Genomic DNA, 20,865 nt, shown 5'->3' on the forward strand with positions numbered 1-20,865 from the left:
TTAAGGTAGTTTCCCCCACCGCAGGATCAATGCAGGAGGAAAGACCATCGAATTGAAGCGGCTGTCCCTCTGACCCGCTCAGTGTTGCCCCTTTCTCTGCAGTGGTGGAGCCCCGGCCAGCCGGATTAGAATTGAGAGGTCCTCCAAAGCGGGAGGCGCTGTGGAACCGGTTCGGGCTGGAAGCCGGAAGCGAAGGCGGGAAGTTACAGGTCTGGGAGGTGGTGGGTGTGCAGTCCGGGGTAGGAGGGGATGCTGGTTGTGAGCTGCCTTCTGGAAGAAACCTTACGCAGACAATAACGTTTGATTTCCTTTAGTGTACGACTTCCCTCAGTGAACATGGAGCACATTAGAACTCCGAAGGTGGGTGGTTGCTGCAGTTTTTAATCAAAATGCTTTTTTTGTGGAATTGTTTACAGTGAATATTTATTTCGGGCCTTTTCAGAGCCGCAGAATCCCAAGGTGTTGGTAATTAGGTCGGTACTGGAGACGCCTCCCATAAATGTGTGCCCAGATGGGGGCAACATTTAAGTAAAACATCCTTCTGCATAAATGCATTTCATGTGCTAACAACTACATGATTCAAGGTTTATCAGATTAATTTGCTATTCCAAATATCCAATCATCCCTCCGCTGGGTGTTCCTTCACTCCAGATAATATAAGGAATTATTGAGCATACAATTATTCATCTGTCTATGGCAAAGTCTACAAAAGTGCGGTGTTGCTCATGTTATCTTTCCCAGATTGAAAAGTGGAATGTTTTGCAACCAGAATTCGGGTGGTTTTGTGCAGATAATGGGATATACGCAATGAGAACTACGCTGCCTCTTTGAAGGGAGGAACTTTCCTTTATTTGTACTTTCCATCATTTTTTCTGTTCCAATTCTTCTATTAACACATTTTCTTGACTATTTATTTGTTCAATGGAAGTTAGATTTGATGGGTCAATTGTATCTCTATTGAGAAAGAGTCGTAAGAAATTGATGCCTTCAATAAATGTTTTTTTTAAACTACTTTTGTTTTATTGTCAAAAGTGAATTATTTTTGAGCATCTGTTATAGCCATTCTCATTGATACTGTAAAATGTTCAGACTATAAAACACAACTTAATTCAGTGATCTCAATAATTTATTAACTGGATTTGATAAATAATTTCTTCTAAATAGCTTTTTAGTTCTTTTATGAAATGAGCAGAGTGCATAAGGGCAATTTAACCACTGCTTTCCACACCTGCCATAGACCTAATTCTACGTATTTTCCATAAATCTCTTTGGAGCCTTATTGGATGTCAAAAGTCATCACCACTGCCCTTTTTATAAAAAGAAAAACATGGTGTTTGCTGTGGGGAAAAAAATCAATGTTCTTGTTTGTAAGCAATGTTAAATGTATTATTCCTGGCACTGGAAGTGCACAAACTGCTGTCAGATATCGAGGATGCAGTGGAATCAATCTAGCCTGGTTTTAGATTCTGTTCCCAGTGATGTTTGAAGATCATGCTTAATCACTGATTTGCAGCAGTAATCAAGAACCAAGCCATGTTAGTAGGCCACTGCACAGCAAACATAAGTATGGCTCTAGAACTAGGCCTATTTGAGAACTCACCAAAAAGGCATCATTCTCTTCTTGAGCCATTATCTCAGACTATCTGCTGATTGTCCAAATACTTTGGTGAAGAGGATACAAAGGGCTAGTCTCTTTACATAGTTGTCAAATGATGCATAGAAATAATCACTGACTGGATGTCTTTTGAATAGTATTTATAGGATTACTCTTGTAATTAGATTTCCTTTGCCAAGTTACCTCCACCCTAGCACTTTTATTTTTTGTTAGCAGGTTAGATGCAGAAAATGCTTAAGCAAGGGAATCCGGCTTTGCAAGACCACAGGCAGGGTTGTCTATAGTCAGTTTTAAAGCTTTGTAAAAATTCTGCTTTTTTCCTACATTTCACCCACTGAATAATTGGGATGCCTATTGGATTTTATTAATCCTAAAAGGATTTCACACCAAATAAGCACCAATTGCTATTTGAATAAATAGATTTTCTGCATAGTATGGGAATGACATTTTTAAATCTTGGTGTTGAACAGGAAGATGTCACTCTTCACTCCTCAAGGACATGGCTTCCACATATTCCCCTTATTTCTTGGCAGCAATCCTCAGTTCCATCCTGACTGCTAATTTTCTCAGGGAGAAGTGGGACCAGCTGGATTGCTTGTGCATAGAGCTGATGTAGACTCAATCATCTGAATCACCACCTCCTGTGATTCCATTTTGTTATTGTGATTCTTGCCACTCACTCAAGTTTCCTGCTACTGCAACTTAACAGAAGTCTTTCTTCTTGTTTTTTCCTTGCATATCAATTTACATACAGTGGTGTTGCCACTTAGAAATAAAACTTCATGGAATGTTAAAGCATTTGAAAGTTAATTTGCCCTATGGTGGTGCTACTCCTGTTAACTGAGTAATTGTGTTCTGTCTGTATTATAAGTTAGAAGGATCCACATCAGTGAAGCCTATTATATAACCTGCAGCAAAACATTACAACAGTGACCACACATAAAAATAACTTCATTGGCTGTAAAGCACTATGAGGTGCCCAGAAAGGTGCAATAAATTCAGAATCTTTTATTCTTGCCATATTGCTGCATTTTATTTATCAGATTTGTTTCTCACATTTTATAGGTGGAGCAGGTGAAGTTATTGGATCGATTTGGAAGTAACAAGTCAGTTATTGGAACCTTGTATCTGACCGCAACCCATTTAATTTATAGAGAGTTGACTACAGTCAATCCAAAGGAAATTTGGGTATGTGCTTAAAATGTACAAATGATGGTTACAGTTTTCAATTTTCAATTTTTTAAAACCTTAAGTAAAATTGCAACAGTGGAATAAAGCAGAAGATATCCCAAGTACTAAGTGATAAGTATACTTTTTTCAGTATTTCAGTTAGTGTAAGCTGATGAAGTACATTTTGTGAGGACACAGTATTGCAAAATAAAATTAGATAATTTTCTTTGAACAATGTGTTCTATCAGTACTACATTTTTCTTTTACCAAAATTTTTGTATTTATTTCAGGCGGTTCCAACTTTCATCTCGAAATCCTTTTTCGATACTATTGATTCTAAAATTCTTTTATATATATGGCAGAATAAAAACCCAAGGTTAAGTAAGAAATATTTACAAAAATTAAAAAAGGATGGTGGTATGGCTTTGCCTAACTTTAGATTTTACTATTAGACAATTAATATTAGATATTTAATTTTCTGGGCACAAGATTTAGATGTAATTCAGTGTCCTCGATGGGTGTATCTTGAGTATGAATCCGTGCAAGGATTTTCATTAGCTTCTATTTTAGGAGCCTCACTCCCTTTTGCACTTACTAAATTGAGTAAACAAATGACTAACCCAATAGTTAAACATACAATACAAATATGGTTTCAATTTCGTAAATTTTTTGGATTGAATAAATTCATTTTATCAAGTCCTATCCAATCTAACTTTTTCTTTCAACCATCCAGAATTGATTTAGCTTTTTCTTTATGGAAAATGAAGGGAATAACATGCTTTTGTGATTTATTCATTGATAACTGTTTTTTGTCTTTTGAAACTGTCTTTTGTCTACATCTAGAGACACTTGATAAAATTAAGAATGAATGGGAAAGAGAACTCCAGATACTTTGACCTACAGAGACATGGAAGAAAATTCTCCAATTAGTTAATACACCTTCAATGTGTGCTAGACACTCTTTGATACAGTTTAAGGTGGTTCACAGGACCCATATGTCTAAGGACAAATTAGCCTGTTTTTATCACCATATAAATCCTATATGTGACAGATGTAATTCGGAGGTGGCTTCCCTGATACATATGTTTTGGTCCTGTCCTCTTCTGGAAAAATACTGGAAAGTACTAAATTTTTCACTCCTTCCTTTAGATTTCCATGTAATCAACAGTTTCATAGAATCAGAGCCACACGGCACAGAAACAAACCCTTCAGTCCACCATATCCATGCCGACTATCAAGTACCTATCTATACTAATCTCATTTTATTGGATTTGGTCCATAACCTTCTATGTCTTGGCATATTAATTGCTTGTCTAGATGCTTTTTAAATGTGTGGGCACCTGCCTCCACTATACCCTCGAGCAGTGCTTCCAGATTGCAACCACCCTCTGGATGACAAAATTCTTCCTTGGATCCCTTCTAAACCTCTTCTCTTCTCCCCTCTCATTCCCCACCCCAACCCCGGAACCTAAATCCTTGTCCTCTAGTTTTTGACAGTAATGGGGAAAAGTTTCCTTCTATCTACTGTGTCTATGTTCCTTCTAATTTTGTAAACCAGTAACTCCTTTCTCAGCTTCTTCCGCTCCAAGGAAAACAAACCAAGTCTATGTAGTCTCTCCCATAAATGAAATGCTCCATCTCAGGCAAAATCCTGGTGAATCTTCTTTGCATCCTCTCCAGTGCAGACATGTCCTTCCTATAATATGGTAACCAAAAGAGCGCACAGTACTCCAGCTGTGCCCGAGCCAATGTTTTATAAAGCTGTATCATAACCTCCCTTATATGCTATGTTCTGGCTAATGAGGGCTGTTATTCCATACACTGCCTTCACCATGTTATCTATGCTGCCACTTTTACAGGATCCTTAGACACGTAAACTGAAGTCCCTCTCTTCCTCATTACTCTCTAGGGCCCTACCATTTATTGTGTATGCCCTTCCCTTATTGGTCCTCCCAAAGTGCATCACCTTGAACTTATCAGGATAAATTCTATTTGCCATTGCTCTGTGCATTTTACCAACTGATGAATATCTTTCTGTAACCTAAGACTTGCCTTGTCACATTTCATGTGGTCTTTAAACTTGCTAATCATTCATATCCAAATCCTTAACATGTATGACACTTGGTAAGGGTCCCTGAACCAATCTCTGTGATACATTACTGGTCATAGGCTTCAAATCACAACACAACCCTCCACCATGACCCTCTGCCTCCTATCACAAAGCCAATTTTAGATCCAATTTGCTATCTTGTCTTGACTTTTCATAAATAACGGTCATATACAAAAGTCAGTAGCTATGATTTTGGGAAGAACAAAAGCAAACTTTATTAAAGCTTCTAAAAATGTTTTTCTTTACCTTGTGGCTCCTGTTGAGAACCAGCTGCTGTCCTTCCTCAGCCATCAGCCAGGACTGGAGAGTGAATCGGGTGGCATTTATGGAATGAGGTTGCATTGGTCACTTGCACACCCAGGGTGGGGATAGGCTACCTTAATGCTAAACCAATCCATTCCTGGAGCAAGTACCACCAAGTGTCCAGACCCTCCCACTGACACTAGTGGGATTCCAAAACTCTGCAGGCAATCTGCCATGCTCACCATCTTTCCCACTCACTGGCAGTTGCTGACTCTGACACAATCCTGCATGTCAATCCATTTGTTGATTGTCCCCTTGCACAGTCACTGCTGTCTGTATTTCATCTAACACCGCCTTTCTGAGTGCGTCTCTGGAACACAGAATATGCAAGAGAGTCTTTAACAAGGAGACATAACTACAAGATAAGGGGCCAGTTATGTACAACTGAGGTACATAGAAATTTGTTCTGGCCGAGGATGGTGAATCTCTGGAATTCTTTGCCCTAGCAGGTGGTGGAAACTGGATCCTTGGGAGTAGTTAAAGTGGAGCTGGATGAATATTTGATACATTGAGGAATAGAAGGGAACAGAAAAATGGCACAGAAGAGGAGCTGAGGCCAGCATTAATCATTATGAACATATTAAGTGGTGGGACAGACTTGAAGATATTCTTGTGTTCTTGTGAGTGAGAATTTCTACCTTTTCATTTCTATTCTTTAGATAATGCATCATCACATTGCAGTAGTGGAGAAACTCCCTCTGACAACAGTTGGGTGCCCATTAGCAATTCGGTGCAAGAATTTTCGTGTCATTCATTTCATCATTCCAAGAGAAAGGGACTGTCATGATATTTACAACTCTCTACTCAAGCTCTCACGACCAGGTATGTATGTTTCCCAAAGCAAATACTGCAGATGCTGAAGCTTTGAATTAAAACAGAAAACAATGGAATAAGCCAGCAGGTCATGCAGCATCTGTGGATGGAAAAATGGATTAATGTGTCTTTTGTCTTAATGTTTCGGGCTGATATCCTTTCATCAGAACTGTAAGGTCATTGACCTGAAACATCAACTCTTGTTTCTCTCTCCATAAGTGTTGCCTGACCGACTAAGTATTTCCGGCATTTTCTTAATACTTTTCAGGTATGTGTGTTGGGAAATTAAAAATCAGAAAACATTTAAAGTTATTAAATTTAAATTAGTTTTTTGCCATTTATTAGATAGCCTATCTAATTAGGAAATACATCATGTGTTATGTTTTTAACTTGACATTGTGCATTTAAGGTTCATATGCTAATTCTGATAAATTGTATAGTTTTGGAATCGTAACTTTGAACTGAATTTTGTAATTAGAATGTAGCCACTGCTTTGACAAATCAAGTCCAGAGCAAATAAGGATAGGCTAATATGAGGGATCCAGCTAAAGAAGTCTTGTCCGAATAGGTACTCAGTGAACTGCAGTAGTTCATATTCCTGAATTCATGAATAGATTTGCAATTTCAAATGCATTGTTCACTGAGAAAATCCTCCTATCTCCTGAGTTTTAAAAGTTTTATAGATCTGTATAGTCACTTATCTCTAGGAGCACATGAGAACTTATCCTTTTATGCCTAAGAACCTTTTATCAGATGAATCTGCACCATCGCCAATATAGATTTTAAAAAAACTGCTGCTGCTTAATGGTACAAATCCCTGGACTTAGCTTACACTCACCCAATAATGAATCGCCCCATGTTTTGGTTTGGAGAAACTGTTTGTGAGGACTGGCGTTGAGTGAGATGAGGCAAGCAATTCAGATGTGGTGCTCCAGGCAGCACCCTGGCCAACGTGGTGAGTGCAGGCTATTGCTGCACTCTGGTAGGATCTGCTTAACTTGTTGACATACTGCCTAGGTCCTATGGTCTCGCTCATCATCTCACGTCTTACCCTCTATGTATTCACTGCACAGCTCTCCCCAGCCCAGAGATTTCTCTATGGTAAAAAATTCGATGGCCAGTGATCTACTGAATAATTCCAAAGTTTTCTGATTTTTTTTAAAGTTGTTAACCCACTAGACCATTCTTATCAGTCTCGTTTCCATATGACATAGGAGACCATTCAGCCTGGGAACTGTATGCCAGCCCCCAGAGCAATCCCATTTCTCCAGTAATTTTCCTGTGAACTTATCTTCCTCATATTCTCCCATCCTCCACAACCCCCTCCCCCTCCACTCAATTCTACCACTCACTTGCACACTGGGGACAAGTTACAGTGGCCAGGTAATATTCGAACCATTGTAGATGCATGTGTCAATGACAGTATTTGTGGAGAGTGATGATAATGGCTGAAGTAGACACAGTACTCAGTTGAGGCTTAACCAGACCTTTCAATTTTATCCATCCATTACCTCTACTGTTTTCACTTCTGATATTTTGCTGGCATCCTCTTCCTGAGTAAATACTGATACAAAGTTTGTAGGTCCCCTTCTTTGACCCTAATTGGTCCCATCTCCACACTTGCAACCTGCTTATTATTTACATGCTAGAAGGTTTTGTTTTGGCTCTCTTTAACGTTAACTGCCATTCTATTGTCCTGTTCTCTCTATGCCAGTCTTTTTTTCCTCTCGCTTTCTCAGCTTATTGCATTTAGCCTGGTTCTTGCTCAAAGAATTCACATCTATTATACTTTTTTCTTGTATACTCTATCTACCTTGTTATTCAAGGAACTTTAGGTTTTGGAACTCCTGCTCTTCCCTCTTAGAATTATACATGAAACAACATTGTAAAGTTACCCTATTGTTTTGTCATGGTTTTCTCCATCCATCTTTGGTTCTATTTTATAGAGTCATACAGCACCAAAACAGGCACTTCAACCCGGCAGGTTCATGCCAAACACCAAATACCCATCTGCATCAATCCCATTTATCAGCAATTGATCTGTAGCCTTCTATGCCTTGAAGATTCAAGTGCTTATCCAGATGCTTTTTAAATGTTATGAGAGTACCTGCCTCTACCACCCTCTCAGGCAGTGAGTTCCAGATTGCAACCACCCTCTGGGTGAAAGAAATTTTCCTCAAATCCTCTTTAACCTCCTTGCTCCTTGCCTTAAACCTATGCCCTTTGATTTTAGACATTTCTGTTATGAGGAAAAGTTTCTTGCTATCCAGCTTATTAATAGCTCCCATAATTTTGTATACCTCCATCAGGTCTTCCCTCAGCTTCTTCCATTCTGAGGAAACCTAACCCCAACCTCTCCACTCTCCTCATAACTAAACAATTCTGACCGAAGCAACACCCTGGTATATTTCCTCTGCACTCTTTTATCTGACCAGATTCTTCTCATCCTATTGAAGTTCTAACAAACAAAAACAAATCTAGTCTCCAACCTTTCCCGGCAACTAAATTTGTTCAGCTTTATCGCACCTGGAAGTCATATTGGGAATGCGATAGAATATTGGATAGGTGCAACTTCAACAACATGAAGGACAAAACAGTCTGCTTGATGGACACCCTGTCTGGCACCTTAAACATTTACTCCTACAGTCCAGATCAGCATGGCTGCGTTGTATACCAACCAAAAGAAGCACTGCAGCATCTTGCTAAGGCTACTTCCCAAACCCACAATTACTCCTATTGAGAAGGATGAAGGCAGCAGAACTCCAGGTATAAATTCCTCTCTAAGTTGCTTGGAAATATATTGCTGTTTCTTTGGGTCTAAGTACTGGAATTCTTACCCAATAGCAGCCCGGTAGTTAGCTGAACATCATAAAGGACACTTAAGGCTGGGCTTGCTAGAAAATCCCCCTATCCTCTGACTATTTCAAAACAAAGCCTTGAAAGTTTGTGTTCTGCCAAATTAAGGTTCTCTCGTTTTGCTTATGTATTTGAGCCATTTATTCTATTTCTAACAAGTTTTTGAAGCTTTTAAATATATTCTTCAATTTCAGTAAAGTATGGTGACCTGTATGCATTCTTATTCAATCCTAAGAAGACTGAATATGAGAGAGAAATAGGCTGGAAGGTCATTAATTTAAATGATGAATATCGACGCATGGGAATTCCAAATGATATCTGGCAGTTAACAGACGTAAACCGGAGTTACAAGGTAAAAGGGAACTGAAAGTTTAAAAGAATTATTAAATAAGAATATTTAGTCAGGCATTCATAAGAACATGGAAAAGAAGAAGGCCAGTTAACCATTTTCTTGCACTATCCCCATCTCCCTTGATTCCCTATAGCTCCAGAAATCTATCTCTGTTCTGAATGAACGATGCCTGAGCCTCTGCAGCCCTCTGGGGTAGAGAATTCCAAAGATTAAGATAAGATATCTTTATTAGTCACATGTACATCAAAACACACAGTGAAATGCATCTTTTTGTGTAGTGTTCTGGGGCAGCCTGCAAGTGTCACCACACTTCCAGTGTCAACAGAGCATGCCCACAACTTCCTAACCCGTATGTCTTTGGAATGTGGGAGGAAACCAGAGTATCCGGAGGAAACCCACGCAGACATAGGGAGAACGTACAAACTCCTTGCAGACAGCAGCCAGATTTGAACCTGGGTCGCTGGCACTGTAAAGCATTACACTAACCACTAACTGTGCCTGCCCTCTTTGTAGAAATTTCTCCTCCTTGCAGTCCTAAATAGCCTACCTCTTATTCTGAGACATTGATCCCTGGTTCTCGACTACTTGGGCAGGGGAAATGTCCTCTTTGCATCCTGTCTGCTAAGCCCTATAAGAATCTTATAGGTTTCAATGAGATGCTTCATTTTACTAAACTCTAGAGAATACAGGCCTAAGCGATTCAATTTCTCCTGGTATGGCAAACCCACCATTCCTAGATCCAGTCTAGTGAATCTTTGGCCTCCCTCAATTGCACGTACATTTTGTTTGGGTAAGGAGATCAAAACTGTACACAATATTCAGATGCAGATTCAATGTCCTTTGTAACTAAAATAAAACATCTTCTGTAGTCAAAATCCTTTTATAGTAAGATTTGCCTTCCTGATTGCTTCCTCCACCTGAATAGAAATGTTTGACTTATTTTCAAATTGCTCTGAAATAGTATTCTTTCTTGTTTAAGATTTGTGATCTCTAATTTGCTGATCAAATTAATGTTTGTGTTACACCATAAAGCCAGTGTTGGCAAAATTTTATAAAGTAACTGCGTACGGTGATTTTTATTTTGTTTTATCATTGTCCTTGTTTTCCCATCAATAGATTTGTGACACATACCCAACAGACCTGTATGTTCCCAAAAGTGTCAGCAAGCCTATTATAGTTGGAAGTTCCAAGTTCAGGAGCAAAGGAAGATTCCCTACGTTGTCCTATTTTTACCAGCAAAAGCAGGTATGATTAATAAGACATGGAGGAGTGTATTCATATTCATTGTAGTTGTGCCACCAGCACACGAGAGCAGTCCGATGGGAGGATACCATTGTTTTTTTCTCTTTTGGTGATGAACCTATTTCAAACCAGATTAACAAAGCAATACAAAAAAAAAAGCAAGAAGTACCAGTGAATGTTGAAGGAAATGATTAGTAAAGTTACAGGAGTTTCTTTTTCTAAAAATAATTAATAAAACAGCAAGAACAAACTAGGAATAACCTTAACAATAGGTGACAAATACACCATGAGAATTTTAAAAAAATAATGTATTTGAGTAGGAGGCTTTCAAAGACACTCACAAAAGAGAGCAAAAAGGATGTGAGAAGACTACTTGAAAACTTGAGAACATATAAAATCAGAGCAAGAGCAGCCTGTCTAGCCAGAGCAATTCTCTGCTATTCGTCTAGATCCTGGTTGATCTTTCTCAGCGCCATTTTCTACCTCTATTCTTTGATTCCCTTTATATCCAGATCAATGGATATCTGTATGGAATGAATTCAACAACTGAGCCTCCACAGTCTTCTGAGGTAGAGAATTCCAAATATTTATTACTCTTTGCATGATGGAATTTCTCTGCACCTGCCCTGTCCCTTATTCTGAGACTAATTGCTCTTGCTAGATTCTTCAGCAAGGGGAAAGATGCATCTTGCATCTAGCCTTCATGAATTTTGTAATTTTCAATGAGGGCTCTCATTCTTCTAAACTCATGAGAATACTGGCCTAAGCTACTCAAGCTCTTCTCATATAGCAAACTTGGTATTCCTGAAACCAGCTGGTGAATCTTTGCTCCACTCCGTGTCATATATGTCCTTTTTTAGGTAATTAGACCAAAACTGTACACCATGCTCTAAAGTACAGTCATATTCAGACCTTACAAAATTGCAGTAAAACTTCCTTATTCCTATATTCAAATCCTTTTGTAATAAAGACTAACTTACCATTTACCGTGCTAATCATTTGTTGTCTCTACATTCTGGCTTTTAATGACTTGTTAAAGCACAACGAGGTCCATTGAACGTCAACATTACCTGATCACTCACCATCCATCTCTCCTGCTCCGTACTTACGCACTCGCGTAGCTTAGTATCATCAGCAAACAGAATTATGACATTTGGTCCTTTCAGCCAAATCATTGATCTAGATTGTAAATAGTTAGGGCCAAAGCACCAATCCCTTTGGTGCCCCACTAGTCACAGCCTATCAACCTGAGAAAGATCCAGTTATTTCCACCCTTTCCTTTCTTTCCAAAACCAATACTCAAACCTTGTATGTATATTACATCCGATTCTGTACACTCTAACCTTGTAGACCAACCTCTTGTGTGGGAACTCATCAAAAGCCTTCCAAAATTCCAAATAAGTGACATCCACTGGTTCCACTCTATCTATTTAGTCACATTCTCAAAGAACTGCAGCAGATTATTCAAACCAGATTTTACTTTCATAAATTCATGAGGACTCTGCGTAAGCCAATAAATCTTTTCAAGATTGTCCATTATTACAGGATATAAAAGGTGGAGGTGATTGTTTGTGCAGATAAAGAAGTATCATGCTGACTAGAATACTAAAATTTAGCATCTGTAAGGTGGAGTTGACTAGGCAGGGTTTTATTTTTCCCCTAGGAATGGACACTGGTGAAAGTGGGTTGGTAGGGGATATGAGAATGTGGATGGTGAGGATTACAATAAGGGTTTGGAGATTGGAACTGAAAACATGAGTAGAGTGACATAGAAGACTTTGGGGACAGTCAAAATAAGTCTTACAAAATCAAAACATTTCCGACTTCTGGCATCAGCAGTAAAATCAAATTGCTTAACGGGTTGGCAGTATCTTTGGAGAGAGATTTAACTTTACAGCTCAATGATCTTCAGTCAAAACTGGGAATAGTTCAGAATAAGACATGATTCAAGATGCAGAGAAAACCGTAGGAAAAGAGATAAAAAGAAATGTCTTTTTAGGAGTAAACAGTGCAATCGGCCGTGGAAGGGAGGAGGTAAAAGGTAGGTGTGGTAACAGCATGGGAAGTACATTGAGAAGGCAGTAAGTATTGATGCAGATGGATGAGTGAACCCGTGTTGCAAGGAATGCTCCCTGTGGAGTGCCTGAAATGGTGGTGACTGTTTCATTGATGGCATTTTCTGAGTCAAGGTCATATCTTCAAAATCACTACGAATTGAGCGCGTTGATTAATTAACCTAAATCCATTAGAAGAGGGTGTTACATTATGGAGGAATTGCACTTTAGTTGAGATTGTTTGCTGCATTAAGGTGGCATATAATGCATATTGTTGTTACTGTGTTAAGCAGGCAGTCATCAGAGATCCCATAGTGCTATTTCAAGGGGAGAAAGGTCATCTCCAGTGTCCTGGTAGCATTTATCCTTCAAAACAGCACAAAAAAAACTCAATGTTAGTAATCTCATTTGTACAAATTGGCTCTCATGTTGCTTTTGAAATAATGTATTTTAAAAAGTAATTCAGTCTATGGACCATATAGCATGCACGTTCCTCAGCTCCATAGTCTCTCAGTAACTGCTGCAAATTTGAAAGAGGAAGGCAGGTTGGGAATTAACATCAGGTCACATGCCCATGACTTTCCCTGAAGAATGTCCCAGATTAAGGCTGTCACGACACAGGCAGTCATGCTACTTTTCACACTGGGTCAATAGACTGTTATCTGACAGCTCCCAGGTTCTCTTTCTTTCCCTTTTACGCCAAAGAAGCATATTAAACAGCTCGGTTTTGTTTTTATATTTGTTTTCACAGCAATGATGAACTTGCCCAGTAGTTATCCATTCAAATTCACAACATAATGGGCTTTCTTAATTTTATTTATGTAATAGAAATTGATGCAGTTTGAAGCAAGATGTGCTTCATACTACAGGCAGGTCCCCAGGTTATGACGGGATTCTGACCTGAGAACTGTTGGTAACCCGAACTGTTTCGTAAGTCAGAAATGAACAAAAAATGTGTGTGAGAGAGAATCACAGAAACAGCTATGATGGGAGAGCGACAGATATGGGAAAAGTGCCCGCCAGTCGGCCCCCACTGACTCTGTGAGTGAGCAAGTGAGTTTGCTCAGCGGTCCCAGCTGTGCTTGGATAGACCCTGCCCCCAGTTGTTGCAGCTTGTAGGTGGGGCAGGTGGTGGGGGGATCAGAGAGGGGAGAGAAGGCATGCAGAAATGCCTCGCAGCAGCTGGCAGTCCATCCTCATCCATTCCCCCACCCCGTCTCCCAAATGCTTGTTCATACATATGGGTGTTCATAACCTGGGAAGGACTTTTTGTGGTAAAATGGTCTTCTCATACCTGCTCGATTGTCTGCCATGTATGTAAGTGTGATCGAACACTCAGCTGAGTTCAGCAGTAGCTGAATTTGCCTTCTACGTCATTAGTTGTTAAACAGACTGATATTATTTCACCTATTTTTTTTACTCTTCCAGGCTGCCATATGCAGATGCAGTCAGCCATTATCTGGCTTCAGTGCTAGGTGTCTGGAAGATGAACACATGCTGCAAGCTATTAGCAAAGCCAATCCCAACAGTCACTTCATGTATGTAATGGATACAAGGCCAAAAGTATGTCAATTTTACAACTTCATTTTTCCTTTATTGCACAACTTTGTTTATCATAGATCTACAGCAGGTTTTATGAGTTATCATATTTTTTTTACAGCTAAATGCAATGGCAAATCGAGCTGCAGGAAAAGGTTATGAAAACGAAGATAATTATTCCAATATTAGGTTCCAGTTTGTTGGGATTGAGAATATTCATGTAATGAGAGCGAGCTTACAGAAAGTCAGTGAAGGTAAGTTTTAATAATGAGTCTCATTTCAACTTGATAAAATAAATCCTGTAAGTGTACTTTCTTTCTTCCCATATCTTCTGCATTTGAAGGTAATGAATGATGCAGAGTTTCATGCCAAAATCATTGAAGTTTTTCAGTATTCTTTGTGGGGAGTCAGACTCGTGTGTTTCAGCAGCCTATTTGAATTCAACCTTGAAATGAGTTTTCCAACAAGGGTCACTAAACGTCAGTCTGGGTCTGGAGCTTTGCATAATCATTGTTCGATATTTCAAATTTCTTGACCCATCCCAGGCATTTTGAGACCAAGTATAACTTCCGCATAGTTTTCCTTGCTGAGCTCAACATGGAACATGGTTGGGACCGACAGCACTGGTCACCTTTGGTTAGTTCAGGTGATGTTACGTTCTGTGAAATTGTTCCTTCTCCAAGCAATCATATTCTTCAGTTTGCTGCTGCAGTGTTATGTAGCTATCCTGCCCTCCCTTCAACCATTGGCTAATTGGTTACTTGAGGAGGATCAGGGAAGTATGTGACATTCCCTTGAAGGAATATTTTCTTTCACCTTTCCTCCCTTCAGTTACCACTTCAGATTGGTTCAGCTTAGTGTCACTTTGACTAGGGACTGAATGGAATAAGGTAGTGCATCCACATCATCTCATTTGATGCTACTGAGTATTAGTACGTCATCGAAACCAAGTTGCTTAGCGATACTTCAGTGGTCAGAGTTGTTGGAAGGGATTATGAGGAACAGGATTTATTTGCATTTAACAAAGCAAGGACCGATTAGGGATAGTCAGCATGGCTTTGTGTGTGGGAAATCTTATCTCATGAATTTGATTGAGTTTTTTGAAAAGGTGGCCAAGAGGATTGATGAGGGCTGGGCGGTAGATGTTGTCTACATGGATTTTAGCAAGGCCTTTGACGAGGTCCTACATGGTAGGCTGGTCCAGAAGGTTAGAACATACGGGATCCAGGGTGAGTTAGCAAATTGGATACAACATTTACTGGGTGGTAAGAGGTAGAAGGTGGCGGTGGAGGGTTGTTTTTCAGATTGTAAGCTTGCGACCAGCCTCAGGGATTAATCCTCTGTTGTTTGTCATATATTTTAATGATTTGGATGAGAATATAGGTAGAATGATTTGTAAATTTGCAGGTGACATAATATAAAGTTTATGTTGAGAAAAATCCTTTTTTGTTATTTTGTGAATGTTACGGACTCAGTGAATGTCCCTTTAAGATAGAGTTAGTTGTGTGTGTGTGTGTGTGTGTGTGTGGCGTGCTTACGTCAACAGAAGATAACGGACGTAATGACGTTGTTGAAGAAGTCAGTCGAAGGAGAAGGGAGAGAGACACTAGCCTGCTAGTTTATCGATGGATGAGAAACAATAACTGTGTCTGCCATTGAAATCCATGTATGGAAATTGGAAGTAATCCGGTGGAGTTCACTTTGTTGCTGACCTGTAGAAGGAAACAGGCATTTGTGTGCATGACCACGATTCGGATGCTTTTCGGGGTGAGGAAGTCACTACCGAGTCAACACTGAGGTGTTGTTGGGGTTCCATCGTGGAACATTTGGACTTCGTAATTACTCTCTCTATGTTTCTCTACATCTACGTCTTATCTTCAGACATCGGTGGTTGTTGAAGAAGCCTTTGGTCATGTTTCACCTTATGGCTTGCGGAACTGAACTTTAAGAACCATTCCTGGACTTGGAGTTTGGGACTTTGCCACACACACACGAAAATTTTAGTTTTTGGGGTTAATGTTCAAGGTTTAACATTTTTGAATTCTAACATACTAACATGTTTACTTCTATTTTTCGTATTATTATAAGTAGTGATTAATAAAATAGTTTTTAACACTGAATCATGACTCAGTGTGTCTCTTTTGTTGCTGGTTCATAACAGTGAAGGATGAAGCAAAACTTATAGTTGAAAAAGCAAAACAAAACTGTTGCTCTTATCAAATGTGCAAGCTTAAAAGATAATTTTGAATTGCACTGAATATAAACTTCTTTTTAGTGTGTGGAACCAAAGCTTTAACTTCAAATGACTTCCTGAGTGGTTTGGAGAGTTCCGGATGGCTTCGTCACATAAAAGCGATATTGGATGCTGGTGTACATCTTGCTAAAGTATGTGTTATTTCATTATACATTTATTAACTTTAATTTTTATTGCAGAAAGGAAATGATTTAATCTATTAACTTGGCATGAAAGGGAAGACCAATACCAGATAAGCATATAAATGGGTTTATAGATTCACAATAGTTTCCAAAGCTGGGATAGTTTTCAGATGACTTAAAGCTTTTCCTTCCTCATTGATATTTTTTTCCTTCTCCCCTGCTGACAGAATATGCTTCATGTGAAAGTTGGTGGACCATGCCACTACAGCAGCATCACAGTTAAGCCAGCCATAACCTGATTCCACACTTCTATATGCAAAAATAATATCAGGAGCAAGAACTTGTATTGTCTTTCTCTCATTTCCCCTCTTGAAGTGATCAAGAGATCCATAGACTGTTGAATGATTCTGGGATCTTCCTGGCTGAGCTACTTCTTTCCCTAATCAGTTGACCTAAAAGAAGCATAACATTGTTTAGAGCCTCATCCCAAACCTGGTTTATGTGCTAAACCATCAGTTCTGCAATTTTTTTTTGACTCTGAAGCATACACCTTAGTACAGATTAAGATTTCATCTCTGATAAAGAATATTTCTGCAGAACAAAGATGGATGATATGGTAGCTGCTTGATCAGTTTACATGTCGACATTCATAAGAATTTTAGTAGCCCAACTTAAATGGTGACCTCTCAAGTAAGAGAATCAATTCTTTGAGGTAATAGTTAATTGTATGAGAAATACCCATATCAGAAAATTCTGCATTGTATAGAGTTTCTAAATGGATTATGAAAGTAATCTGCCAGGAATTACCAGTCCCAGATAAGCATCTTTACTTTTGAAACAAGCTAGTAAAAACTGCATAGCCATTGTTTTCTATTATAGAAAACCCATTTCTTGAGGGAAAATCTTATCAAGCCAAGTTGATGTAAAATGGTCAAAATTACAGCAGAATAACAGCTGGTAAATGGGTCCCCTGGTGCAAACCTGTTGAAATACACTTTCAGCAGATCACTAGGAATATACAGAATTAATATTTCAGGCCTGCACCCTTGACTTTTGTTTGTGCAATTTAAAGATGCTTCTTAACCTACTGGGTGTTTAATGTTTTCTGAGTGTTTCAGATTTTGTGTATTTGTATTTGTTCTATTCAGATAACTTTTTTGTTTCTCATATTGTAGGTAATTTGCATTAGAAAAAGGATCAATCTAGTCTAACAGGAAACTGCTTAGAAGTACTTCATATGATTGTCAGGAAAGTGAATTTTCCACCATCTTACAACAGAAAGAAATAAGGATAGCAAACTCCTTCAGGATGTAGAAACAGAAATTAAAGTTCTTGAAAGAAATGTAATGGTGCTTTCATAATCAGTCCCCATGAGGTTGAGAACGACTTTTAATGCAGTTCTGAGATTACTGAGATGACTGATGATGCTAGTGTGGGACCCACAAACTCTAGTTTGGGCAGTACAGTGCAACCTTAATATTAAACAGATGTTGGGGGACAAATTTAACAATTGCACTATAAGCTAAACCTTGTGACACATACTTTACTGATTTTGGACTTCTTTTATATATACATATGTATAGTGCAGGACATGCACAGATTATTTGAACAGATTTCGCCAATGTTTCCATTTCCTTCCCCCCCCACCCCTCTATTTTCTTCCCTTCCTCTCTATTGCTGTATCCCAGAGCAATGCTGCCTAGAGTGCTGGTTCTTTTGACTAGAACCTCAATGCTGGGGATGTTGGCCTGGGAGGAGAACGTGACATTGGTTTTTTCATCTTCCCATGAATTAGGAGGATTTTACAGAGATAATTTTGGTGGTATCTCTCCAGTGCCTTAAGGTGCCTGTTTTAGGTAGTCTAAGCCATGGAAGCACATAGGAGAGCAAGAATCACTCATGGTTGCCAGTAAACCATGAATTTTGTTCTGGTTTCAATTCTTGTTCCTCAAACCATCTTTTTTGTCAGGAGGCAAAGACTATGCTGGAGCACTAAGATGTTGAACTTTACTATCAATGTCTGCCTTCACAGCGAGGTGGTTCACACAGAACAAGTCTTCAGTGTGAAACTGGATGTTTTAGGTCCATAACACTCTTATCAAGGACTTAAAAATCAGCATAGTATCTGATGGTGTTGATGAAAGGGATGGTAAACTGATGATGACAGAAGAGCAAGTTTTAAAGACAAAAACTTGAAATCAGAATATTATTCTTTTAAAGTTTATTAGCTTTTTTGAATTTGGTAGGGTGTGCTCATAGATTTTATGTATTGTAGTATTTAAAAAAAAAATAAGCCTCTAGGCCTGAATAAATATTCAGGCCTTTGGTTTAGTTAATGCATCAAATGACTATCCTTTTTCCAATGAAATAGCCTGTAAATTTTGAAATCAGTAACTCAATTTTTAATCTTTGGGAAGCTAAGGTGATTAACATCGAAGCCTTGACAAACTTTAAGGTATCAAAATAATATATAAACCTTGAGTTTCTTTAAGAACTGTAGATTGCATTTTATATCGTAAAGAAATGTTTGCCTGAATGGTTCCATGACCTGTCTGTCTCTCTATCTTGTACAGGCAGTTGGATATGATGGTGCCAGTGTCTTAGTCCATTGCTCTGATGGTTGGGATCGTACAGCACAAGTCTGTTCTTTGGGTTCTTTGCTGCTGGATCCATATTACAGAACAATAAAAGGATTTATGGTAAGAAAATCTGATTACCTTTTTAGCTCCATACAGATTGAATTCAATTTGATGAATAAGAATTCAGAATGTATTATTCCACTTGACAGGGCTTGATAAATTGAACTGGCTTTAATTAATCACACAAATTTATATCTTATAAGCAGCCAGATTGAGATTTCTTGTAACTTCACTTGCTGTGCCTGCTGCTCCTTGAATGATAGGGGTTAACTTACTTTGCAGTTTATACCATTGGTTCCTAAATAGTTCACAAATTAGTTTATTTCTAACCTGGATTCAGATTCATCATGATCTTATCACTGAAAAGGATATTTAAATGCAAGTGTTTCACTTCTGATTGCTATCATCCAACACTTTGGCAAATATAATTCATGCGTGAGTAAAACCAGGTAGAATATGATTTAGCCAAAAGAATTGAAGAAATGGGGACTTCAATGGCAGCTGTAATTAATTTGTCATGTTCTAGAATTTATGAAATTTTAGATTCCTTCCCACAGATTGGGAAGGAGCATATCTAACCCCACCCCCCACAAACTAAGTTAGATTAGTCTTGTCCTTTTGCCTTGCCTACCTGAAACAGCAGGTGTTTTACTCCATTCTGTTATTGTTTTTCCTTTTGTACTACCTCGATGTACTTGTGCATAGAATGATCTGTCTGGATGGCATGCAAACAAAGCTTCTAACTGTATCTCTGATCATTTGACAATAATAAACCAATTGCCAATTACTTTTCCTTATCACTTAGGCCACCTTTGATCCCATTGATTATCAAATTTGGGGAAACAAGGTCTCCTTCACTGATATCACTGCTCATCAAAGGAGAAAGGATTGCAACTCCATCTACAAACATGCTTTTCTACGTTTGGTTACCATTTGTTGATGCAATTTTTGTGATGACCCAGATTGATTTCACCACTATTCATCAAAGCACCAGGTGGCCCATACCAGAGATTGTTCAAGGAGGCAGATAAGATTTTCAAGACAATGTCCGTTTGTACATTATAAAGGGACATATCTTCAGAGATACTTTATTAAAAAGGAAAAACTTTTATTAGAAAGAAAAAGTTAGAGCTAAAATAATTATTAATAAAGTTCAGAGGCAGAGAAAGGATTTGGGGGTGGGGGGGGGAGGAGAGCAAAAAATGTCTGAAAGGCAAGAGAGTGACTAATTCATAAAATGGATGTGGTGCAGATGGAAAGGGTAGTGAAAGAAGCAGAAGGTGGATCTCCATCCTGGAAGGGAGGGAAAGGGATGAGAACAGGATTTTTGGAAAGGAGCCAGGCCAATCACATTGGAGAGAAATCTTTTGAGGAATAGGTGGGCATCTAAAGTACTGATGTGGACGATTATATTGTCAGAGCAGATGAATCAGATAGAGAAACTCTGAAAGTTGATTAGCCCTGCAGGAAGTAAGATAGAAGGAAATGTGCTCAAGATAGCCGTAAGGGTCATTGGATTTATGGTAGCTACAGGTCTACTGAATATCCCTAGAAATCAAGGTAGAGAAACAGTGGAAAGGAAGAGTCTGAGATGGGCTGTGTGAAGACAGTGGAAGGTAATACAGTAATTGAAGGCAAAGCTGATGAAAAATTAATGTTTGGAGCAAGGACAAGAAGTAGTAGCAATGCAACAACAGTGAAATGAACAAAGAGGTGAAGGATGGGACCTAAATAGAGAATGTTCCCCATACTCTCCACAAAGGATTGCATAGCTAGTTATAGTTATTTGGAGGAAG

General features: G+C 38.8%; 1 protein-coding gene across 1 annotated transcript in view; it reads left to right on the top strand.

Moving 5' to 3' along the window:
• The first annotated feature begins 205 nt into the window (after nt 1-205).
• Nucleotides 206-20,865, top strand: part of mtmr6 (myotubularin related protein 6) — a 39,351-nt gene continuing 18,691 nt past the window's right edge. The window contains exons 1-9 of the mRNA XM_052026329.1: nt 206-360; nt 2,681-2,803; nt 5,858-6,020; nt 9,062-9,219; nt 10,336-10,464; nt 13,944-14,078; nt 14,176-14,308; nt 16,330-16,439; nt 19,004-19,129. Of these exons, the coding sequence (XP_051882289.1) occupies nt 337-360; nt 2,681-2,803; nt 5,858-6,020; nt 9,062-9,219; nt 10,336-10,464; nt 13,944-14,078; nt 14,176-14,308; nt 16,330-16,439; nt 19,004-19,129 (1,101 nt within the window). The 5' untranslated portion in view covers nt 206-336. The remainder of the gene's footprint in view (nt 361-2,680; nt 2,804-5,857; nt 6,021-9,061; nt 9,220-10,335; nt 10,465-13,943; nt 14,079-14,175; nt 14,309-16,329; nt 16,440-19,003; nt 19,130-20,865) is intronic.

Source organism: Pristis pectinata, chromosome 11, assembly GCF_009764475.1.
Source record: "Pristis pectinata isolate sPriPec2 chromosome 11, sPriPec2.1.pri, whole genome shotgun sequence".
Classification (NCBI taxonomy): Eukaryota; Metazoa; Chordata; class Chondrichthyes; order Rhinopristiformes; family Pristidae; genus Pristis; species Pristis pectinata.